The sequence below is a fragment of the Mesoplodon mirus genome (assembly GCF_964341445.2).
Source record: "Mesoplodon mirus genome assembly, chromosome: 4".
Classification (NCBI taxonomy): Eukaryota; Metazoa; Chordata; class Mammalia; order Artiodactyla; family Ziphiidae; genus Mesoplodon; species Mesoplodon mirus.
This window is the reverse complement of record NC_138979.1, coordinates 123,126,979-123,153,203: the sequence shown is the minus strand read 5'-3', so window position 1 is coordinate 123,153,203 and position 26,225 is coordinate 123,126,979. Positions and strand designations below refer to the sequence as shown.

Here is a 26,225-nt window from a genome sequence, read left to right as displayed (position 1 = left end):
TAAATCTTACAAATGAAGAAAGCCCCAGTCTATCAGAAGTAATCAGATATTAGTGAAATGACCTGTGATTCCATAAAGTGGTCTTAAAATGCTATGTGGCACTACTTTCCAAAATATGTGATAAATATTTAAGTTTTAATGTTATATACAACCTCGGTACCCAAGTCAGAGCTCTTTAATTCTGCATTAGCATACTGATGATAATAAAATACTGTAATCAGATATAATTTCTTTTAAGATGATCTGAATGCTGTTTGAAATTTTGTAGCCTATTTTTCACTTATACTTCCTATTGACTGTAGCTTTTTATCTTCCATATTTTAGCAAAACATCTCTCTAAATGAGCCCTTTCCAACATTTCACAAGGCAACCTATTCTTTATGTAAACAAGAAATTTTCTGAATGTAAAAGTGAATATTTAATTAAGTTACACAAACAAAATACTCAGCTTTCAACCACAAATACTCAAGCGCTGCTTATCTAGTCCTTTCAAGCCCTGAAATTCCTACTATACATTTTTTTTTTTAAGGAAGCTATTTGGTTGACAGTATTAGATCTAAAAACAGGAAGATAAATGCGGCATGCTTGTCTATTACCTCAAATCTAGCATATATTCTACAATGAGCAGTGATAGAGTCAGATGCTACAAAGTTTCCTGAAGTATAGCTTTTGTCAAAGAACTGTTACACACCAGACCAACCCCTGTGATCCCTGGCATTAGAGGAATTAAAATGTTACCAAGACTTTCCCTTCTTGAGGATGCGGCAAGTGTGTGAGCGTCTGGGAGGAGGGTGGGGGGAACTCAGTAACGATAACTTATCACTTGTGTACTTATTGTGGTCCATTTTTAACATGTTTTTAATTAAATGAGTTAATTAATATACGTAAAGCCCTTAGAACAGTACCTGGTACACAGTGCTATATAAACGCTTGCTGTCATTATTATAATGCCAGATAATTTGGCAAGAAGCCAACTTTTGAGATATACAAGAGTCCTTATATATCTCAGAAGACAACATCCAGAAATATGGGAACTAGAGTGTGTTATTCAGAAAGCCTATGAGGTTGTTTCTACCCATTCAGTGGCAAAACTATCCCAAAATAAAAACATCTCAACTGTAATCTTTAGATTAAACTGTGGCACACTCTGAGGCAAGAATAACACGAGCGGAAGAGGTCACTGAATACTTCACAGTCTAAGACCAAAGAGGCCTATGTACATGGCAAACTGATTCTTCTGAAACCATTCAGTAAAAAATCTGCCCCAAAGTATAGAGAGCTGTGGAGCTTGCCCACAAAACTACCGGAATGTTAAAAGGTAGAGTGAGAATAATTTCTTGATTCTTCCTCTAACTTTATAAACACGGTATTTCTGAACTTCTCCAAACATCTGAGGAAGGACTAAGAAGCAGAGATCTAGTGCACTAGTCACAGCGCACACAGTCTTTCTGCCGTAGGAACTTTCTGGCATCGGCTCAGAAATCCTCGACTCTAGAAAATTCAAAAATGTAGGGCCCTCCACACTGCAGTTAAGGTACATTTCTAGAGACAAACCTGATTTCAATCTCTAACTCTACCACGTTCTTTGGGAACAATAAGTCTCTGTTTTCTCATCCATAAATGGGGATATTAGCACTTCCCTTGTAGGGCAGTGGGGAAACCAATGAGAAAATTACTACGAAGTATTTAACACAGGGCCTGAAACATGTAATGTCCAATAAATCTTTATTATGATCATATGTGATCTATTTTCATTTTAAAATCCCACCAAAGATCTTTAAAACTTTTTGCTATAATTTCATTTACATTATATAGCATCTTTTCTTTCTTTCTCCCAAGAACCTCTAATCATTTTATAGTCATTACTTGCAATATTTTACAGGCTGAATACCTGTCCCCGCAGAACACTAAGCTAACAGAAGTCAAAGCAGATAAGGAGCCTTATTTATAGGTCTATGAATTCTGTACTTCCTACTCTTCCAGAAAAGGGTGTTTTCTGGCCCTTGATAATACTTCATATATCCAATATAAAGACAAGTCTATAACTAGAGCAACTGCTCTTACAGGGTGTATTATGCACCACTATCCCCCGCACAAGTCATGATGGTCCATTGCAGAGGTTGGATAAATAAAGCTGAATGAACAAACCAATCAATAATTATTGTCGGGGCCCACAATTTGGACAGCAGTTTGGACAACAGTAATGTGCGATTTTCATCTTGCCTCTCATGATTTTGTACACGAGATCACTAGTATTCCAATTAATTCACCAAAACATTACGCTTTAGACATGTATACAGACAACTTCAAGTGTTGCTTAATCTTGTCACTGCCCTAGTAATTTCAGATATAGTAGCAGTCACCTTCCTCTTACTAAGCCATGTCCTGCTTATGCACTGTTCTATTACTAATATTACTACAAATTATTCTATGTACAGTTCTATCAAACTTACTAGTGCAAACATCCTATTCACACTAATGGGGCTCAGTGCAGTAAAAAATACCATTCAGTTACAGTTGGTTTATTACACTGCCCAATGAGGGGAAAAAAAAAAAAAGGCACTATTTACTGTGAAAATACTAACATTAAATGCAAAGCAAACATAACTGAATTTTCCCATAAATTCAGGAAGTCCTTAGCTAATCATAGTATAGATTTAAATTTTTAAAGTTTCACATATTCCATTATGAGCAACTTTGGAAGCATTTAAAATTTTAAATTAATATTTAATCAAATGAACTAAAATTTTCAACATACTAACCCTTACACTAGGTTTCAGCCTTACCCATTGTATGCAGTTAAGAAATGTTGATAAAGCACTTGAAGTTAGATTCTAAGCCAACAGCAATGCAGAATTTTTTTAAAGTTAATTCAAGAGATGAAACGCTATAATATAGAAAAAGTAGCCATGTAAACATAACAGAGGAGGGGCTAGTTCTGCTCTCACATGTGCTTAATTTTCTTTAAATTTAGTGAGTGGCATTCTGCATAGGAAAGAGGATCACTAGAATTGCAGGAAAAAAATAGGAAAAGAAAAATAGACTATCTAAGAGTCATTAGTAATAATAATAAAGCACTTAAGGAAGTTTACAGAGAAAAACATTACCAGGAATGATTCAGAAATCTCTGTGACATATCCCCTGCAAATACCCCACAAAATTTAAAGCTCAACAGCTTAAAAAATAACTAAATAAAAGCTAAACTGCCTAAATCCTCCCCCAAAAGTTCTGCTTTACAAAAGCATATACAGTACAGATACACCATCATAGAAAACCTCACCACAGAGCAGGGGACCCTGGACATCAGGTCTAGTTTCAAACAGATGCAATTTTAACATGCCAGTGGGCCAGAGTAAAAGAGTTGAGGGGTTCATGGAAATTCTGGCATTCCCATAAAATAGATCTATTGTAGGTAGGGGCAACCATTGTGTAGAATAATTTTGGGGAAAACTCAAACTTCATATTGCCAAAAATATCAAGCTGTTACAATCTGTAGATTATATTTAAATTGCAATATAATTCTTACCAATTCATTGCTGAACAAGACATTAATTTCCCATAACTTTTAGTCAAAAAAAGTCATATTTTTAAGAATATTTTAAAGACACAGGGACTAAAACTTTACTCATAATACCACTAGGTGCTAAAAAAATAACTCAGTAACTTTTTTTTTTTAAACCAAAAGCATCAAATAATGTTGGATTCGAGTTTGCTCATTGTAACAAATCAAATCTAGTAATTGGCATATTACAGATTTGAAGTAGCTTTGTGTCTCTCAATTTATAAATCAGAAATTGGAAATACGAAAGGATGTTGTAATGTGGGAGGGTCCTACGTAACGAAGGTCATTATAACTCCTGGCTCCCGAGCTATACAATCTAATATCCTCTCTGGTGGTTCTATGATATGCCCATGCATTACAGTTCTTGTTGACAGTCTGTTGCCTTGGAAATATTTCATTATTTCAGTTTTTCCATTTGTAGACCCTTGGCCTTGTGATATGAAGGCCATCCTATTTCATATTTTCGATTATCATTTAAGCAATCTTGTGGAGCTATTTATATATAAGCAAGTGTTAGACAACGCACATCATCATTTATCACTCTGTGTTTAAGCTTACACTGTAGGAAGAAATACCTCCAAAAAAGTCTCCACCACCACCTTTACTTTTTAAACCAAAAGCCCTGTGCAAATGGAATATGCTTTGCAAACCAGCATGGGCATATCGCATGCCTGACACTTCTGTCTGTCTAATTTTCTTGGTTATACATCCACATAGTGGAAACACTCTGTGGTAGTGCTATATAATTTGCAGCCTATTGGAGTTTTGTTTTGTTGTTTTGTTTAAATGCACAAGGTTTTCAACTTGTTCTTTCAGGCTCCAAAGAGACACTTTCTGTGTGTATGAGTCAGAGAAATTTAAGGAATACTAAATAATAACGTAAGACATTATCAAGAAAAAGCTTCTCTTTCCAAAACTTACTCTGTAAACATTATTAGAAGGAAATGACTTTTGTACTGTATTATTAAACTCAGGTCAGATATGTCATAAATAAACAACAGGACAATTCAAAAGATGTATTTTTTCAAGTTTTTGATCACTGGTATATTTGAAAAGCAGTCAAGAATAGTGTCCGTAAATGCCTTTATGAAATCAATGATTTGGAAACCATTTTTTAAGTAAAAGGGAGGAGATCACTTGAAGCATGCCCACAGAAAGCCATCTTTTATAAACATATTTGTGTTCAACTGTTACAGAGAAATCATACTACTAACCAGCAAGTTCAGGCACAAAGTGCACACAAAGGTAAAATGACTACTTAGCTGAAGCAAGTAACTATGAAAAACACCCCTCCTGAACCAACCATCTGACTTCCCATTTCTCATTACAAAACCAAATCAACTAACATGTGTAATGTTTACACTTAAAGTGTTAAGAACATTTAAAACCCTGATAACAAAGTGAACCCTCGGGGCATAAAACAACTGTCTGGATAATGGGCCAAGTCTGTGGTTATTCCTGTTTGAAAACATTTAGCTTTATAAGTCCTTCCTTCCTTTCCTCTGTATGGCTCCTTCTGGCCCACCTCCTTAGTACTACTCCCTCTCCCTACAGGTTAAACCTTCTCAGATCCAACCTTTAAAATGACAGCATCCGAGCTGAACAAGAAGATGCTATTAAAGGGCATTAAATTAAATACAGTATATCCTCCTACAACTTCAATCAGAATTTCAGACCAAGTGTTATTTAGTTCAGCTCTCAAGTGGAGCAGAATAACAAATCGCGCACTTTGATTTACCTTCTTCGAATGCCAAATGGAGACAGGTGATAAAGAACGCGCTCATGCACAGGCTATGAAGTTTCCTCTAGAAATTAATTCTATCTTCAAGATTCCCATCTCAGAGAAATTCCCAAAATGGCACACAAATAGGCCTCTGCTAGAGAGATTACTGGGGCCATCCCAGTAAATACACTTACTACCAGCAGAACTGGGGATGAAGGAGGCAAAGAGGAAGGAAAGAATGGAGGAAATCAATTACAAACTTCTGATTTCAAAAAGTATTCATCCATGTTAAATAAGAAGTAATTATTAAAAGCCTTGCACGATGCTCTGAGACATAATTTTTCTACCTACAAGAGTGAAGTACTTAATATGTGAATTCTCATAAAACACTAAGACTAAATGTTCGTTTTAGCTTTGCGTTGTCAGATAGTTAATGCTACCCACTTTTAACATCTTTAAAAACTGGACTGTGTATGATTTACTCTCAGGTACATGATTTATATAGAAATTAGCTAGAGTTTAGAATGAATCACTTAAGTACCTACTTAAAATTATTTCCTTAATCCTGACAATTCTGCGGTCCCTACTGTATGGAGGAAACGAGCAACAGTGCAACTGAAGCTTTTTAAAGGAATAGCTTGTTTAATAATATCTCCCTACCGCCTCTTGATGTAAACTATAGGTTAAATGCTATGTTGTACCAAAAATAAAACTGCCCACGTAATAATAATTAAGTCTTGCTACTGCGGACTGCCCTCATCTTCTTTTCAAGTTCACTTAAGCCTGTGAGGAAAGTAAACATCGCTGCTTGGGGGCGTGGGGTGGGGGGACAGGGGGTGCACATATCTAACCGCATTTGTTTTCCTCACGATTCAATGGGTAACATTTCATACTTCCTACTGAGCATTTTCTCCTCGGAGAGAGAGAGATTCACTTTGCTCAAACCAATATGCTATATGCAATTAATGTCATTAACGCTGCCAATTAATAGCAAATAGGATTCCAAACAAAGTAGGCTGGGTGGACAGCAGGAGGGAAAACCACGTGGGGCGGAGGGGTGCTTAGTTACTCCGAAATCTAACAATGCCATCCACGTAGGACGGTTAAGGAAATTTTGAATACCAACTCCCTTTCCCTTTGGCTTTGGTTTAACTAACTTCAAACAGACATGCTCGGCTGAGCTCCTTGCCTGGCTAGGCAATTCTCACCAGGAACTTTTTTAAACACAGATCCCCAAACAGTAACTAACGGGGAAGAGATGCTCCAACTGTTGGCACATTTTGGATCTCGATGTTGGCTTGCTGATTTGGATTGGAGGGTTTTCTTCTTTCTTTTCCTTATTTTCTCTGGGGGGCAAGGGAGTGGAGAGGAGGACAGGAGAGGAGAACAGAAGGCAAAGCAGGAGACCCACAAGTTGCCGAGGATGGGGGCGCAGCCTGTGCGGCAGGGAGGCGGCGGCCGCGCTCCTCTCTCCGCCCGGCCCGGCCTAGCTGCTCCGCGCGGAGACAGCCCCTCGGCGACACCGTCCGGGCCTGGCGCGAGCTCCGCGCTCCCCGCCCCCGGCCTCCTCCTCCTCTCCTCTCCTCCTCCCCCTTCTCGCCTGCCTTCCCTCCCCCTCCCCAGCCTCATTCCTTCCTAGAGAGCAGCTGCCAAGGGACCTGCGGCGGCCCCGGGGATCCCCCGGCCCCCCCACCCGCTCCGCTGCTCCCACTCACACAGCAGCCCCTTCTTTTCTGTTTGTTTCTCTTTCTTTTTCTTTTCTTTTTTGCTTTTTCATTCTTTCTTTTTTTTTTTTTTCCTTTTTTTTTTTTTTCTGTCAGCGAGTCACTCCATTCGCCGAGCCGAGGAGGTGCGACCGCTCGGAGAGCCTGGCGCCGCCGCCGCTGCCGCAGCCGCCGCCGGCGGACAATGCGCGCGGGGACCGCGAGCGAGCGCGGAGCCGCCAGCCCGCCGACCAGGTCCCCGCGGGCTCGCGGCCCAGGAGGCGGGCTGCGGAGCGGGCCCCGCCACCTTGGCGGCGGCGGCGGAGGCGGCGGCGGCGGCGGCAGCAGCCGCCCCGGCGGCAGGTTCAATAAACAGAAAAGTGTTACCGTTCTCGCCTGGAAGGATCCTGCTGAAAGCTGGGCTTGGTGGGCGCCATCTTCCTGCTATTTTTTTTCCTCTCTTACTTTTTGCCTCTCTCCCCCCCTCCTGGGGCGGGGGGCGTGGGGAGGGCGGGGGGGTGTGCGTGTGCGTGGGGTGGCGGGAGTGAGTGCGGGCGTGCGCGGCGCTCAGCGGCGGCCAGGCGGGCGGCGGCCGTGGCCTTGGCCGTGGCGGCGGCGGCGGCGGCGGCGGCGGCGGCGGCGGCCGTGCTGCTGAGGCGGGGAGGCTACGGAAAAGTAGTGGGGCCGGAGCCTCGCCGGCGGCCGGCCGTCCCCTCGCGCCGCCGGTGCCTCTCGCCGCAGGTCGCCGCCTCCTCCGCCGCTTGCGCCTTCTCCTCCCCCTGCTCTCCGGGCGCCGCCGCCGTCCATGCGCCGCAGAGCCCCCGCGGCCCGGGCCGCTCCGGCTCCCGAGACATGCCCAGCGCGGAGACAGGCGACCGGCGGCGGCGGAGGAGGCGGGGGAGGCGGCGGCGCGGGGGGGGAGGCGGCCGCGCGGCCCCGCGGGCAGCCAGGCCCAGGGCCCCGCCGCCTCCGGGTTCTCGCCTCGCGCGCCGCCACACCCCCCGCAGTCACCCCACCACCGCCACCCAGAGCTGGCCCGGTGGCAGGTGGGGTACACACCCTCCCGGCGGGGGGCGGGGGGGACCTAGGTCGGGAGGGGCGGGGACAGGGAGGACGCGCAGGGGGTTTCCAGCTTGACCGCTGTGAAAGTATTTCTGGGCATTTTCCAGCTGCTTTGCTCCAGAGCGCTCTCTCGCACACAGACACCCCCCCTTTCTCTCTCCCTCTCTCTCTCTCTCCCCCTCTCTCCCTCCGTCTCTCTCTCTCTCTCTCTCCCTCTCCCCCCTCTCCCCCCTTTTTCCCTCTCTCTCTCTCTCTCCCCCCTCTCTCTCTCTCTCTCCCTCCGTGTCTCCCCCTCTCTCCCTCCGTCTCTCTCTCTCTGTCTCTCTCCCTCCGTCTCTCTCTCTCTCTGTTTCTCTCCCTCCGTCTCTCTCTCTCTCTCTCTGTCTCTCTCCCTCCGTCTCTCTCTCTCTCTCCCCCCCCCCTCTTTCTCGCGTTCGGGGACTGGGAAGCTCCTCTGCCGGCGCAACAACGCCACTCAGTTGCAGTTTCGAACACTTCCCTTCTCTGGAGTATCGCGGCCAGGAGGAAAGAAACAGAGAGAGGAGCTGGGAGGCCACGGGAGCGGGCTTCACAGGACGGCGTCCGGACGCGCCTCCGGGGACAGCGCGTGGGGGTGTGCGGGCGGAGCGGCCCCGAGGGCCCCGTGAGCGGATGCAGCGGCGGCACAGGCACCTTGTGGCTCGGGCGCTCTCAGCAGCGTTGCAAAGCCGGAGCAGCTGCATTATTCACGCACTTGCAAGTCTGCAGACCCCGGGGTTCACAAGTGAATCCCCAGGAGTTTAAACGCAGTTAGATGAAACGCTTCTCTCGACTTGGATCTTAGAACCTGGGACCCAACCAGACTGCGGGCCTCGGGGATCCAGCCCAGTCGCCTCCTTATTTTACAGCTCAGCGAGGCTTAGGGAAAGGGCCACTCAGTGCAGGGCCAGTGCTGGAATCCTATTGCCTGGGGAGCCCCTGATCAGAGCGTTTTCTCCACTAAACCGCTCTGCTGGGTGTGGGCAGTTTTGTAGGCAGAGACTTGGGTCAGTCATGTGTCACCCAGGAAAGTAGAAAGGACTCTTAAAGCATTCCCACTTTGAATAAATGAAAGAGCCAGACGGAAAACATCAATCCTATGAGAGGCGCTGCATTTTACTTTAAACTTAAGAAAAAAATAGACCTGCAAAGGGGTCCCATTCAGTTCTACCATTCCAGTACAGTGGGGCTGAGAGTTAGAAACTTGGAAAACATGAGTGTTTTTCGTGACAGACGTGTTTAATCTGCATGATGGTGTTTGAGTTCTCTTTGGAGTACACTCTACAGGTAGGAGAAGATGAGAGTGATTGAAAAATGAAGTGGAGAGTGTTGAGTACAAGATAGACAGGGGCTGGAAGGGAGGGGAAAAAGTTGCCTGCTGGAAGTTTTGGCTCCAGGACGGCCAGCTTAGGGCATTTCTACCCAAAGATGACAAATGAGAGAAGCTTGTGTTCTTCCAACAGGCCACTCTTTGCTTGAAAACCCCCCACCCCGTCACTCCCTCATCAGACTCCCCAAAATAAGTTAATGCAAAAACAAATTTTGGGGGGGGGAAATGATGTCGCCATTCTCTCTAATAGATCCAGGTCTTGAGGTGGAAACTAAGTCTGCCCTTCACAGCCCCTTCAGCCTAACAAGTAGGTGGCCCACATTCCCAATAAAATTCCAGAGGACAGGGGACTTGTGACTCAGACCCTGCCAATAATCTTCTTGCCCCACATGACTCGCTCCCCTGTCCCCAAATTAACTAAAATTAAAGGCAGTAACAGGTGTCATCATATCTGAGTAACGAAACCAAGAGCTACATTTTTCACAGCTAGCACCTTCTCTTCTGTCAATATGACAGAACATAAAAAGAGAAGAAGGGAACCATACATCCCAAAGACTAGAGTTTAGAGTTGATTATTTTTAAAGCTTTAGTCTTTAGAACTGCAGTGGGATTCAGACTTGATAAAGTGGCCCAAATTCAAAGATGAAGTTGGAAGCATCGGTACAGCTTTCGGCGTTTGAGTGCGGGACCATGGAGAATTACCCCTGCGTGCTCCTGACTTGCAGGGAAATTGGCCCTGGGAAGATCTTTATGATGAAAGACACCAACACTCAGAGAGTAAACATAAAGGCTGAAATTTCATGACCACCTCTTATGCCCAATTCGTATCTTAAGGGTTAGTTGAAGTTCCCTGGAGGTCCCTGAAATCATCCAAAGGCCATCTGACATTTCTGACCCTTGACTCCCTACTTCAGAGACCACACTATTGTGACTATTGCCTGCACTTCCTAGTTAAAGTGATCACTGGATTCTATTGTCATTTAAATGTTTTATAAGTGACAAAAAAAAAACCAACAACCACAAAACCATACCTGAACCATGAAAAGGAAAAATCTAATTCTTTCCTGGTCCTTTATGTTGGAAAGATTCCCAGATCTTTTGTATTAAAGGTTCTTGTAATCACTGAAGTAAAACAAGACTAGAATAATTTAAATAAAAAATCTCTTTGACAAGGAATAGCTTCTTTTTGACTTATTTTCAAGACTCTTTTTTCTAAACTTCTGACAATACTCAGAACATATAATGAAGTCTTCTACAGAATATCTGCAATACTGGCCATCAACTTGGAAAACATTCAGTGTGTTATGCAAAACCTGCTCTGGTTGCTGAGCCACTGGTTAGAAGGCACAAAATATGGCAGTGATAGATTATCTTAACCTTTTCAGTTTAAACACTGTTGGTTCAAATCAAAGGTTCTCAAATCAATGAAGTTTGAAATACAAGGTAAGAATAGGAGCTGTTATTTGAATTATGCATTGTGTATATTTTAAGTTAAATGCCATTGGCAAAGCTCTCAGATGTTTAATCATATGCAATCTGGGAAACACAAATATTTAATTTCACACTTTCATGTGTTCTTTTTCCCTCCCATCTTCTATAAAACTGAGCCCCACAAATGGGAAGCTTACCTTTCATACTACATTGTATTTCTCAGCACATTTTTGTGGATTACATTTTTGATAAAATCTTGCAACATCTCAAGTTGTCCTTAAGGAAAAACTTCAGGGTTCTAGGGCTGTTGGTGGTGGTGGTAATTTTTTTCCCCTTTCTTTCCTAACTGAATCAAAGAATGTTTACTATTTCAATGTCACAACCATATTTTTTTAATCCATAAATGTTTGGAGGAAATGCAAACAATAAATACTTTAAAACTTCCTTCTTCCCACCTAACCTAACTTTGTAAAATTTGCTTCCTAACTTGCATCTCTGAATCTTACGCATTTGCATTATAATACGTTTAAGATGAATACTTAACAGCGCCGAGGAGACTCGGATTTCATGCTGTATTTCCCTGTAGTAACAGGTGACATGATAACACTATTATGTAGAATTGCAAGTGTACGGCTACACGTGAAAACTGTTCCCATTCTGTTTGGAAACAAATGATCAATCAGGCTCAGGTGATCAATTGCCCCCCTGGCCGCCCGTCAGCGCGGGTCCGCACCCGGCAGAAGCATTGAGAAAATTCCGCTGTAAAGGGACGAGGATCCCAAACTTTGCAAAAGCACCTTGTTCTGTGCCTCAGACTTCGCTGTAACTCCTTGGCTACGCGGGGCTGAGACTCTAGATTTGGGGCCAGGCAGAAGGCAAAGGTTGATTTGACTTCGCCAGCACACTGGAGTGCCTCTCAATCCGAATTGTGAATTATTTTTTCCTGTCTTATCTGTAGAACGAGGGGCAAGCAAAGTGAGCCCTGGCGATGTGCATGTGTGTTGTAACGCATAAAACAGGAGGCAAAGTGAGTCCCACCCCAGCACCCCGGAGCGGGGGCACTATCCCAGCCCAGGCGGGACTACTCACCGCTGCTGGTAGGAGGTGATGCCCTGGACGTTCTGCGGGGTGCCGTTGGCCGCGGCGCCGGCCCTCCCCATGCCCGCGCCGGCCGGCACCCCCGCGGCCGCCCCGCCGGCTGCCGCGGCCGTCACCTGCACGCTGAAATCCGGAAAGATTCGGATCATCGCCGCGGCTTCGGCCCCCGGGCGCGGCGGCTCTGGGCTCGGGCTGGCGGGGGCTCGGGCTGGGGCTCGGGCAGCGGCGGCAGCAGCAGCAGCAGCGCGAGCAGCGGCGGCGGCAGCAGCGGAGCCAGGCACTAGCCTGCAATCCCATTAGTGAGCCGCGGCCACTGTGCGCGGCGGAGAGGCGCTTTGATGTGCGCGCAGCGGGCTGGGGGGGCCGCAAGCGCAAGGAGGAGGTGCGGGGGGGCGTGCGAGGGACTTGCAAACAGCAAAACGTGTCAGGGTGGGTCCTTTTTTCCCTTTTGGGGGGCGGTGGTGCTCCCCCCTCTTTCCAGGATGTTGCTCTCACTGGCTGCTCCGACTGCGCTGCGCGAGCCCAGCTGAGGGAAGAAGGGGAGGGGGTGGCGGAGGAAGGATGCACCGGGAGGCTTAGAGAGGACTTGGCTGGTGCAAGGGGATGACGGGCAGCGGAGGGTGCCTTTCTTTCCCGCCCCCTCAACACAAACACGCACACACACACCGCGCACTTCCGACTCCAAGTGTAAGACAGGCGCGCGCTCTTCCCTCTTTTCTCTAGAGAAATAACCACCATCCAAGCAGGCCCGCACCTCCCGCGGCTCCCTGTAACCTGGACTCCAGCCCGCGTGTGCAGGAATGGGGGCGCAGAGCCTCCCCTCCGGGCCAGGACCCCTCTCTGCCCGTGTTCTGTACACTAGGCAGCGCGAGGGTTGCCAACTGCAAGTTGGACTACTGGAGAACTTGATGCTTATCGAGGAGGGATGGTGTGCAAAGGAGAAGGGGGGGGAGGCGCTTTTGTGCAATGGAGAGTTTGTTCCCTTTATAAGAAGGGACTCTCCTAGCTTCTGGTGGGCTGGCATGTTGGTCTTGGACAAACTTGTGAGGTGGGGACTGCAGGTCCAGCTGGAGGGATTCGGGTGTGCCCCTGATGACCCATCTCTATACGCCCCTTTCGAACGATGAAACGAATAAATTAGCAGCCACAACTGGGGCGAACTCTGCAAATTCCAACCACCAGGGAAACAAAAAGAGAAAACACGTGCATTTATTTCCTCGTGTCTTCCAGTTACTTCTCCACATTGTTACATCGGTGTTTCTTTAGGGGATGAGGAGGGATGCTGTGGTTTGGGCGCGCCCTTTTACTGACAACTTGCACTCCTTCTAGCCTGCATAATGGGTGGGGCCAATGGGAGTGAATGATTACCCCTACCCCCTGCCCAGGACCCCCAGTGGCCCCACTTCCTCCCTCTTTCTTCCGGGTGGCGACACTGGACCTGAGTTGCCGGGAGGACGGCGCAGCCCTTACGCGACGCGGGGCTCGGGCTCCCCTCCTCTTGCGCGCCACCGCCCCCAACAAGCTTGGCTGGTGCTCCTGTTGGTTTCCCCATCTCGTTCTCTCGTCTCTTCCTCTCCCCGCGCGCAGAGGCCCGGGCCTGGCAGCTGGGGGACAACTGGCCGCCGCGCCCGCCGCGCGAAACCAACTTGGGTTCGGCGGAGCGTGGTGGCCGCAGCCGCGCCGCCCGACCCTCTGCCAATAGCGCCTCGCCGGGCGAGGCACCTGCTTAACCCTTTGAGCCTGGGGCGCAGCCGGCCGCTGGGACCCAGAGGGGCAGGGCCGATTGGCCAGAAGTTGCCGAGGACGAGAGCGGTAGAGACTGACCAGCCCGGCGTCCCGGCACAAGGTCTGGGGGCCAGACGCCTACCCTCGCCACAGAACTGGGTGTCCCCTTCCACCCTCGTGGCTCCCGGAAAACAGCCAAGCCGCACAAAGGCCGGTCCGCGCCCCGGCGGCGTCCCGCTCTGGCTGAGCAACCTCTGCGCTCCCCTAACCCGAGTCAGTTTCCGGAGAAGCCGCCCGCGCCCGGCAGCCGCAGGGAGCCAGAGGGAGGGAGCCCCAGCTCTGGCTGGCCGGGCCCACGGCGCAGCTGCGTTTCCATTTTCCTCTCAAAGAAAATGCTTTGGACGGCAGATAATACCAGGAGATATGAAACTGCTTCGTCCCCCACATGTTGCACGTAAAAAGAATCGTAATGAGCATCTGTGGCATGTGCTAGGGATCCCACGAGTTAGTTGAAGATCTAACTGAGGTCCTGACTGCCTCCTTCCTAGGAAGGGGTCTTTTTCTAGTTCAAAGGCATTTCATTAAGAGATATTAATACTTGTTCAGTGGCCAAACGCAAAGTCACTGAACCGGCGAGGGTAGGGGGTGTTGAGAGGGTAGGGGCACATGGGTAGGTGGAAAGCCACCGTGGAGGGGTCAGGTCACAGATGTGGCCAGGCCAGGCCTTCCGGTTTGACTCGGGTCTCAGAGCTCTCCCCTCCCCACCTCTCATCCTCAGGGCTGAGTCTGAAGAGATCTCAAATACCAACTCTTGGCTCTGCGCAAGCTTTCCTGTAGAAAGAAATGGGAGTTTGTGCTAATTATAGCCAGGTCAGGAATGCTCTAGGGGTTGGGAAAAGTTCTCCTTCTCTGACCGCATAGGTCAAGGCCAGCAGTACTGTAGGCCAAAGGAAGCCCAGTTAACGGCTGACCAATGAGGCTTAAAATGAACCTATATGCAGAGTGGATTTCTATAAAATAGCATGTCTGAATTATTGGCCCGTTGTGGGCTGGTGCCTGTGCCTGGCATTTGATATCTAGGTCAACCAGTTGGTGGAGGTTTCCAGCAAGTGGCTGCTTCTTCCATGTGTACTTTGACTCCAATATGTAATGCCATGTTTCAGGTTAGATCTGGTGGATCCAGAGGCAGTCCCTCGTGTGCTAAATGATGCCAGAGGCGGATAAAATGCTCTTTTGCCCAAAAAAGCAGGATTTTTTGAAAATTATTTTTTCCTTTTAGAGTATTTTCTGCACAATCCACCAGTTACATTTATAGACAGTATCACCCTTCTTCTTTAACTGTTTTAATATTGATTCTATGAATAGAAAAGACCAGCTATTATATTTTATTGACTACTTATTTTACAGACTAGTTGGTCTGGAAATATGTGATCCTGCTTCTCTTCTTTTTTGGAGGGCAAGTTTTTCTTGGAAGCCCAAAGGGCAAACCTAGCCCACTCGAAAGAAGATGTGAGACCTGCTGTTAGACATTTGAAACTAGATATGCTTAAGCTACTTCAATTATACTTGATACTATTAAAATAGAGTTTAATGAGCACATCCAACTTCAAAGTTCCAAGCTTTCAACTGTCCATATTTAAGAGAATTAATATGGCTCCTGCCCTCCAGAAACTTTCTTTTCTAAAATAGAAATAAACGGACTACTCAAAGAAGACTTGCACAGTAGGTTACCTTAGAATGTATGTGATAAGTCTGTTTCAGTATTTTGTCTTTACATGTAAAACTTTGGAAGTTTGGTTTGCATGCATGACAGACAAATTCCTTATTGCATCTTCTTATCTCCATGTTCATTAAGGACCTTAAGCAAAATATAAGTTTATTCCCTCATTAGTAATTCAGATTTCATTACTCTACTCTTTCAGTTAAAATCTTTACATGCTGGCAGCCGTTTTGAAATATTTTGAAAGTTGCTTTGGCACTCATCCAACCAAAAGGGCTCCAGTTAACATTAAACTGTATACTTTCTTATTGTATATCCTTCTCCCCCCACCTAAAATCTACATATTAGGTTATGTAGAGATATGGAAAAGGTTTTTATGATGTCTTAACTCTGAAAACATACATACAATACACACACAGCCACCACGATTATATATTTACATCTTTATCCTTGCTGTCATTGTACAACTGTGCCTTTTGCTCATATGATATAAATATCTATTCTCCGGAAATTCATTTCCATTGACTTAGAGTTAAATGGTTTGACTTTGAATTTTCATGATTGGCTGTCAGAAGCTGCCGATGACAGGAGAGAGGAGCTACAAAGCTTTATTGTACCTAATTTTTGCTTTACTTTGGTCAGGTGTTTAAGAGGAAAATAAATAGTACACAGAGATCAGAATAAGATAAAGCAAAACAAAATAAACAGAATGAAAATACTGTATGTAATGAATAAGGTAAGAAATGCTTTACTCTGAAAAGTTGAGTGTTTTATTGAAGGGATCATGCTTTAATGAGAGGGTTTTTTTTTTTCCATTAAGAAAAGCCCATGTGAGGACTTTCCTGGTGGCACAGTGGTTAAGAATCTGCCTGCCAATGCAGGGGACACGGGTTCGAGCACTGGTCCGGGAAGATCCCACATGCCACGGAGCAACTAAGCCTGTGCGCCACAACTACTGAGCCTGTGCTCTAGAGCCCACGAGGCACAACTACTGAGCCTGTCCTCTAGAGCCGGCGAGCCACAACTACTGAGCCCACGTGCCACAGCTACTGAAGCCCACACACTCTAGAGCCCGTGCTGCTCAACGAGAAGCCACCGCAATGAGAAGCCCGTGCACCGCAACGAAGAGTAGCCCCAGTTCGCTGCAACTAGAGAAAGCCCACGCGCAGCAACGAAAACCCAACACGGCACCCCCCCCAAAAAAAAACATGTGAGATCATTTACAATAATCTCAGAGATGAGTCTTCATTGTAGGAAAAGCCATGAGCTAAAATTAAGGTCTCTGCATATCATGGGAAGGAGATTTTACATTCTGTAGAGGGGTTTAATATTTGATTTAAACAATTTTCCATCTTTGCTCCTCAATCCAAATTGAATTCAAGCTCTTACTGCTAACTTTGCCATGCGATTAATATGTCCCCTAGTCCATTCAAAAGCAAAGCTACAATGTCAGGGGAGAAAAAAATGATGTGAACTTCACAATAATGTCTTTCTCAATATTCCAGAAGAGAAACTAAGGAATTAAGAGAGAATACCTAATAAATCATTATTTATAATATATGTATGTCCATTTATAATATATAAGGAGAGTACTGAGGATTTTTTCATATTACTACTACCTATGTCAAATACTGAATATCTCAAGCTATTATGCTAAACTAATTCTCAGAAGACTTTATAAATATATAGCTAGAAACAGAAGAGGTTTAGTTAAAAGAGAAGAAAATCCTTTAGCTATTTTCTAAAGTCAGCAGCAGGCAGCAGGAGAGGAGGAATTGTTTTTAAAAAAAATTAGTGAGTGGGGAAGGGTCTCAGATCCATACGGTTTTATTTTTTTTGATAAAATATTCACACATCGTGTAATATTATTCCAAAGCATGTGCAAATCAATAGAATCTAACTAAAGCCAAACTTAGAGTTACATGCAAAAAACCTAAATTGTCTCAACATATTTAAAAGACTAATTTGTCTTTAAACAACAATCTCAAAAATTGCTCTTGCCTATTTTTTCATGGTAGAGAATTTGATTTGGGGGTTGAAATATCTTTAATTTTTAGGAGACAATTTTAAATCTACCTGTGATGATAAAGGAGTCCCAAAATGTTGGTTCCAGTTTGCTTCTTCTATGACTGTCAGCATAATTAGAACTTGAAAAGACCCACTAAGATGTGAGTTGTGACTTGCATCTCAGATCCAGCAGCCCATGCTACTTTTTATTTCAGTGAAAATGATACCTAGTGCTAACTGGAAATTTTATTTCTGTTTGTCTGGATTCCTCCAAGTAGGCATACTTAAATAGCCAATGGAATCTTTTCTTCACTTAATTTTCTTATTAATTGCAAAGTTATTAATTCAGTGCATGCTTGATTGAAGGAGTGACATTGCTTTGGACTGATTTTTTTCAAAATGAAAACAACCATACTAGATGAGTTTTTACTTGAATTTTTCAGTTTCAATAGGATGGGATATTTTATAAACCTAATCACATAGCAAATCAAACAGTTTTATTACACTCCATGCTGTGTCAAACATTCTGTTTTTATTAAACTGTTTTGTCTTTTCACCTAGAGGAGTGATTCTCAAACTTTAGCATGCATCAGATCACAAGAAGGGCTTATTAAAGCACAAATTTCTGAGTCTTACCTTTACAAGATTTTATTCAGTAGGTCTGGGGTGGGGCTAATAATCTGCATTTCTAACAAATTGCTAGATGATACTGATGCCATTTGTCCAGGCACCATATTTGAGAACCACTGACCTGCAGTGTTTAAGATAGAGGGTTGAGTTGGGAGGTCTAGATTCAGATCCCAACTTTGCTACACACTGATTGAGTGGTCAAGGGCAAGTTCTTTAAGCTCTCTCAGCTTCCACAACCTAACCTGGTGTTAATTCAGGTCAGCAAAAATGGATTTGCCCTGCCTGATGGGGATTCAGGCACAGTTCCTTCCTTCAGGGAGTCAAGGGTTTATAAGAAGAAGTAAATATATAAAGAAATTGCAGTTGCAATTATTGCAATTGCAATAAAGTGTCCTAAGGGCAACAACAGATTTACATAAAAAGTACAAAAGTGGCATGGGAGGTTGGGGTTTGAACCAGATGAGAAGAGAAATAAACTGTGGTCGGAGCTTGGGGTAAGAATCATGTACTCTGGGTTTGACTACAGTTCTACCATTTACAAGATGGGTGACTTCAAGCAATTTGTTTATTTTCACCAAGCCTCTGTTCCTTTCTTTGTAAAACTAGTAATATATGTAGTTCTCAAAGGATTGTTGTAGGGTTTAAGTGATATGAAGTGTGTAAAGTACTTAGTACAGTGCCTGACTCATGTTAATTACTCAATGAAAGGTAGTCATCACCATGAGGACGGTCTCTTAAGTTCTCTCCCAAGTTCTCTTCCTTGGAGATGGGAAAGGTCTTGATGGTTACCCAGATAAGTCATGAAATATTTACATGCTCTATTTATGAATGTTGACAAGTCTAAAGTTATTTATTTTAAATTCTACAACAATACATTTGCAGTTCTAAGTGACTAACTTTGTTGATCAAAGTCAAGAAAGACACCAGATAAAATTACTGCAAGTGTTTCCTAAAGTCCTGTGCACTTTTCTAGAGGCTTGAAGTTCAGCTTTACACAAAGGGCAGTAAACTTCTGACATTAATCATATGCAAGATGTATATGACCTAGAGATTATCATACTAAGTGAAGTAAGTCAGACAGACAAAGACAAATATCATATGATATCACATATGTGGATTCTAAAAAATGATACAAATGAACTTAATTACAAAACAGAAACAGACTCACAGCCTTAGAAAACAAACTTATGGTTACCAAAGGGGAAAGGTGTTGGGGGAGGGAAAAATTAGGAGGTTGGTATTAATATAAACACACTGCTATATATAAAATAGATAAGCAGCAAGGACCTACTGTATAGGACAGAGAACTCTACTCAATACTCTATAATAACATATAGGAAAAGAATATGAAAAAGGAGAGGGGTATGTATATGTATAACTGAATAACTTTACTGTACACCTGAAACTAACACAACATTGTAAACCAACTATACCCCATTATAAAATTTTAAAAAAAATTTATAAAGAAAACTGAAAAAAAAGGTGTGCAATGCAGTATCCTACCCATCTTCCTTGTTACAAGAAATATATCTGGTTGGTATTGTTATCAACCTTCATATTATAAATAAACAATCTTTGATTAAAGAAAATTAAATATAGTAAAGATTTTTAAATAGACATGTAGAGGCATAAAATAAAATAGTAGATAACAGATCGACTATTGTATTGGTTATTATTGGAAACAAATATATGGGTTTTATTTCCAATCTTTTGAAGTTAATGAGGGTAAGGATAGAATCTTTTACCAGAGTATTCCTTGGCACAACGATTCACAAACATTTTTGTCTCAGGTCTCCTTTAACTCTTAAATATTTGGAGGCCATTCAAAGAGCTTTGGGTTATGTACATCACATCTATCAATATTTAATGTAGTCAAAATTAACATATATATGCAAAAATTTCTTATTAGTTCATTTAAAAAATAACAAACTCATTACATGTTAACATAATAACACTTTTTATTTTAAACACTATTTTCTAAACTATTTTAACACTATTTTTTCCAAACAAATAAGAAATAGTGATATTGTTTTATATTTTTTTGTTTTCTTTAATATCTGGCTTAATAGAAGACAACAAGATTCCCATATCTTTTCTGCATTCAGTCTGTTACAGTAAGTTGTTTTGGTGAAGAAAATCTAGGCTCACATAGATACAAGGCTAGAAAAGAGTTAAGTTAAATTTTAATAGCCTTTACATATAATTGTAGGTATTCTTCTTTGCTGTTATTATACCAACACTCGTAAGTAGTAATTTCTTAAAAGTTAGCTGTAATGTGGAATCTGGAATCAATTAAGAAAGTTTTCACACTCTAATCACTGAAATCCATTGGCCTGTAGATTTTTTTGTCCATACATGGCTTTATATCATATGCAGTGATAATTTTTAAAACATTAACTAACTGGATTACGCAGCTCTTCCAAAGGTTAACACATTTTATTATACAATATCAGTAAAAATCACAATTGCTAGTATCTCTACCACTCTGTTCAGTAAAGTCTCTACATACTGGGAAGTTGTCAAGCTCACAATGGCAGGTACAAGTTTCCTAAAATTCTAATTATCGCTTGGAATCTCAAATATTATTATTGGTAGCTAAATACCGTCAGTTGGATCTTCAAAGTGACAGACACACTTCATTCATTTTCAAGAAAATGTCTGTCAAATACTCACATCTGAATACCCATAGTTTGTCAGTTATTCTTTCAAATAGTGTTCCATGAAAAAAGTGGCTAGTTCAGCTTGCAACGAAAACAATGGCAAGAGTATTTTTTTGAGATACTTACAGATATGTAGCAAAAGTGTTTTATGAGTACTTCCCATTTCACCACAAAGGATATTTAAAGATATGTGTTCAAGGGTCCAGATGTAATAAAGTTAATCAATCTCCCTGCTTCATCAAGGCTGTTCTCAAATGAACCTGGCAGCTTTTTACTGTGAATGTGTGGCAGGGGAGAATACAGTGACTACTAGTGTAGTTTGGTGCTACTGTCTTGATTCATGCTGATGCCCGAGCAGTTTTACTCACCATTGCTTTTGTACCATCAGCATCCACAGTGAAACATCCCCAATGAAAAAGGCAAATAATGTTTTAGTATTATTATATTATTAGCATTACTATAGTATATTAAAATAGTTTTGACTTCATGGACACCCTTAAAACATCCTCAACCCACACTTTAAGAACTGCTGTCTTAAGAGTATGTGTCTGGGCTTCCCTGGTGGTGCAGTGGTTGAGAGTCCACCTGCTGATGCAGGGGACCCGGGTTCGTGCCCCGGTCCGGGAGGATCCCACGTGCCACGGAGCGGCTGGGCCCCTGAGCCATGGCCGCTGAGCCTGCACATCCGGAGCCTGTGCTCCTCAACGGGAGAGGCCACAACAGTGAGAGGCCCGCGTACCGCAACAACAACAACAGAGTATGTGTCTAAGTTATTATTATGACCAATAAGTAAGAGGAAAAGTTTAAACTTCCTTTTTGCTGTATTTTTTTAAAGAGTGAAAATACACTTTGCAATTATGTGTTGGTTTGCTATCAAATCATGAATAGATTATTACGAACGTTGTACCTGGAATTTTGATTTCATGCAGAACTCAGAAATAGATACTTTGTTTTCTTATATTGTTATCCAGGAAGTGGGTATAGCTTCTAACAAAGCAATTCCAGCACTTAATGTTGAAGACCTGGGCCCAGGAACTTAATTTTCCCTCTGTTCTCCAAGTAAAAGATGGGAATACAGAAATCAGAATGATACTTCAGAAGGATGGAAAGATGAAACTCAGAAGGAGCTAGATTAAGTTCCATAGCAGAAAGAGGTTTTCCATTGTTCAGAACCTGAAGAGGGCCACCTCTGGAGGTGCTGAGCCTCCCTAACTTGGAACAAAATGACTACCTTCTAAGAATTCAGATAAAGAGCTGTAGTCAGTGACCTTTAAGTTCATATTCTATGTAGACATAATATTTAATCATATTATCTCTATTCCATGAGCAAAATACCATAACATCATTTTCAAAGAAGTGTTGTACAATCTTTCTAACACAGCTTCACAGGCAACCACAAATATTTTCTATATCATTTATCATTATTCTTAGGCTGCAGGATTTTAAAATCTTGTTCAAAATGGAAAAACAAACTGAGTTATTGTGCAAAGCCTCTTCAGTGTCTCAAAACCCACAAACCACAAGAAAAAGGGAAAGATCTGTAATTTAACTATTTACACTAATTAATTTTGTTTAAGTACCCTGGACAGCTGCTCAAGACGCAGACCAAATAGGAGGAGAGTAACAATCTTTTGAAGTTAAATCACTACTTGTTATTAGTATTCATAATCAAAGGCATATCTCAAAGAGATGATAAACTACTGAAGAATTAATCATTTATTATGGAATTTAAAATAATCTGGCTCAAGAATTATATCTCAACTGTGAGATACATATTTGATGGAAGTTGTAGAAGAAGAAGCTTCTTGGCTGACTTATTTACAGAGACAGCTTTTCAGTGTTTTTGTCTCAGGGGAATCAAGAAAGGATTTGTATCAGAGAAATGTCATCCATGTATCTTTGCACAAAGGTAAGATACCAACATAACTCTGTTTTAATTTTACTTATTTTGACCGAGAAATGATCCCTCTTAAAAAGTGATTTGTGTAGTCATAGTCAAAGAAAACTATAAACTTGAGGAAGATTCATTGAGAATTATAAGTTATTATATATGAGGGGAAATCTAAACCAAATTTCAAAGTTTTGCCAATCTTATTTTGTTTTATTTTGGAGAATGATAAGAAGCATTTTCACTTGGAAAGTGCCTTGATGTCAAAGATCTTGGTTTATTATGACTTTTTAAATTTTATTTATTTTTATTTTTGGCTACATTGGGTCTTTGTTGCTGCACGTGGGCTTTCTCTAGTTGCCACCAGTGAGGACTTCTCTTTGTTGCGGCATGCAGGTTCAGTAGCACAGGCTCAGTAGTTGTGGTGCACGGGCTTAGTTGCTCCGCGGGATCTTCATGGACCAGGGCTCGAACCCGTGTCCCCTGCATTGGCAGGCAGATTCTTAACCACTGAGCCACCAGGGAAGTCCCTATTATGACTTTTTGTTTTTAACTTTTTCTAAAAAGAAATATTGAACTTACCAAAGTAAAGCATACCGTATATGAAATCACTTCAGCTTTGTGTAACAACAACCCAAATTAATAACTGCTGACATAAAATAGGGGTTTATTTCTCTCTTGTGTAAATGTTTGGGATATACGAGTAAAATGTGATTGCATTTTTTCTTTTTTTTTTTAAAGGAAGAAGACAAATTTTTTGGAACTTCAGTGCAATAAGAAATCTTGTATTGTGAGGTATAATTTTAAACGTATTTATAACATAGAACTAAACCCAGCGAAACCTGCAGATATTACTTACTCAATACTAATGTGGTCAACTATTGTTCCTTTGACCCATATTCAGAATATGAGGGAGAAGTATCAATAATCAAGATTGCTCATAGTGGGAACATGGACTCTAGAAAACCTCAACCACCCCTTTCACTGAAGGAATGGCTGCAGGCATTCAGCAGTTTGAGAATGAGACATTCTTCTATTGGTGATCTTGGGTGACTTAACATTTTCCATCTGGTTCTGCAGAGACAAGTTATATCCATAGAATAACTTGCTCCCTCAACCATTCTCTACCAAAGACTCTCTTACCTTCAACTTGAGCTTCTTTTAAACTTGTAACTCCAGGTTTCTTTTCAAGCACATTTCAATATTACATGCACTGTTGTTACCATTTGAAAATTATAGAGAAGCTCAGATATTTTAATAACAGTTTAGGAAACTCCTATTCTACATTGTATGTTAGGGGTCAGGAAAGGGAAAACTTGAAATCCAGTGCCTGGATTTTAACCTGGCCAGGGACTTGAGGCAAATTACTTAGCCTCTCAGGGAAGAGTTCCTTTCATTCATTTCCTTTTAATGATGCATGGATTTATTTCAACAAATACTCCTTGAACACCTATTATATGCCAAGTACTCTTTTAAGCAGCAGGGCTACAGCAGGACCTAAAACAAAGCCACTGCTCATGTGGAGGTTTCACTATAGGTAAGAGGAGATAACAATGAACTAACATCTGTAAAAGTCAGAAATGACAACTTAATAGGGTTGTTATAAGGATGAAATAAAGTAAGCAATATAAAGTGTTTAGCCTAGTACTGACATGCAAACACAATTCTAGGTGGAAGCTATTATTGATGGTGTTACATGGGTTTAGGGATAGTATGAATCAAAAAAATTGAGTTTGCATTAATACTCTAAAATAACATACCTAGTCTGCATGGGAGGAGTTATTCCTATTTTGATAACAAACAAACAAAAAAAGCCTGTAATATCTAACGGAAAATAATCCCACATTAAAATAATTTGTACCTCTCTTCTCTTATTTCTCTGATTTTTCAGGGTAGAATACATGTATTTTAAAGTACCCACAAATAATTAGTGGTGTTAAAATGGGTAAAGAAGTGAAAATTAAAAATTGATGTTTCTTGGTCATCTGTTAGTAGTCAGGTACTACGTTAGGCATTTTATACACACTCTCTTCTTTAAACCTCATAACAACCCTAAAAAGTACATATTATTAGCCCCACATTAATAGATGGGAAAAATCCATTAATTGCAACAGACTCCAGTAAATACTTGGAACAACTAAAGAAAAATAAAAATAAAGACAATGAGGGCTGCCCTGAGGGCTTCCCTGGTGGCGCAGTGGTTGAGAGTCCGCCTGCCGATGCAGGGGACATGGGTTCGTGCCCCGGTCCGGGAAGATCCCACATGCCGTGGAGGGGCTGGGCCCGTGAGCCATGGCCGCTGAGTCTGCGCGTCCGAAGCCTGTGCTCCGCAACGGGAGAGCCCACAACAGTGAGAGGCCCGCGTACCGCAAAAAAAAATAATAATAAAGACAACGAAAATAGCTTATATTTTTTAGCGGCATTATTGTTTTACAAGTATATATTATTGGCTGTATATATTTTTCACGTAAGAAACAAAGGAATGAAATACCACCAATCAGAGAAGATAACTGACAGTTTTTATATTTTAATAATTAATTGTCCTAAAATAAATCAGAATTTTTTAAACTTCCCCTTCTAAGTTCATTCAGTAATGATATAAAATGGTCACAATACTCTAGTTCAATTAGGAATGCTCACAGAAATTTTAGGGATTTTTTTTTCCTACTGGGTAATGATAGCAATGGTATAGATCAACGGTTCTCAATGTATGGTCCCCAGACCAGCATCATCATCATGGGAACGTGTTAGAAATGCAAATTTTTGATTCTCACCTATTGAATAAAAAATTCTGAGAGTGGGGCCTATGCCCCCCAGGTGACTATGATGTCCTAAAAGTTTGAGGACCACTGGCATGGATAATTATTGGTAACCAATAAACAATATTACAGATCATTATAAAGCTATCTTTTTCTGAGGCAAAAGTCTCTCTCCTTAGCATAAAAAATTTATGTCATTTGTTTCTTTATGTAAAAATAGAAAACAAAGCATTCCTTTAAAGACTCAGCAATTCCAAACATTTCCCCAAATCACCACTTTGGGGGCTGTGCAGATAGTGAAACTTGAGTAAATATTTCAAAGACAAACCAAAGTCTCATTTCCTTTCTAAGTTCTTCTACTTCTAAAAGACTAGGGAATATGTTGCAAAGACTCAAGCTCCCGAAAGTACGGAAGAGAAAACCAAAAGAAAGAGTGAATACAGAGCCCTCACAAACGCGCTTTAGAGGCTTACTATCCTACCTGGAGGGCTGGAAGGAACAGGTCCTATTCAAAATGTAGGAGGTCGGCGAGCGGGATTGGTTTGTTAAAGCTGTCATAGAGATTAGAGCTTCCCAAAGCTCCTGTCCTAACATCAAGTCAATTTCTTGCTAAACTCTTTCTCATTTTAAATGGGAAAAAGATTAGACTGTTGAGTGCTTGGGGAAAAATATAAAACTGGCTGGTAGGCAAGCTTTCCTTTTTAAAAGAAAAATTCTTGCAGCCTTCTGAACTCAAAGATAGCTTAATAAAAGTTACGGAGAAGACTAAAACCCATGGGGGAAAAATAAGAGGGTAAGAAAAAGGAAACCAGAGCCTTTCTAAGATCAGTATTCCTTAAATATCAGTGAAATAAAACATCTTCAAAGTTCTTCCAGAGGTACTGCTGAGACGGAAAAGACCAACAAATA

At 42.4% G+C, this 26,225-nt stretch overlaps 1 protein-coding gene across 12 annotated transcripts in view; it reads right to left on the bottom strand.

Annotated features, from left to right (window-relative positions):
* The window catches only part of NPAS3 (neuronal PAS domain protein 3), a gene marked incomplete at its 5' end in the record, with an annotated part of 875,991 nt that extends 863,915 nt beyond the window's left edge, over window positions 1-12,076 (bottom strand). For 6 of the 12 annotated variants that reach the window (XM_082619883.1, XM_082619879.1, XM_082619884.1 and 3 more), the window contains one exon: window positions 11,919-12,076. In XM_082619883.1, coding sequence (XP_082476009.1) covers window positions 11,919-12,076 — 158 coding nt within the window. Of the gene's footprint in view, window positions 1-7,375; window positions 7,442-11,918 lie in introns of those variants that run through there. The other 6 variants (XM_082619889.1, XM_082619890.1, XM_082619880.1 and 3 more) reach the window with 2 other exon arrangements.
* Window positions 12,077-26,225: the final 14,149 nt, after the last annotated feature.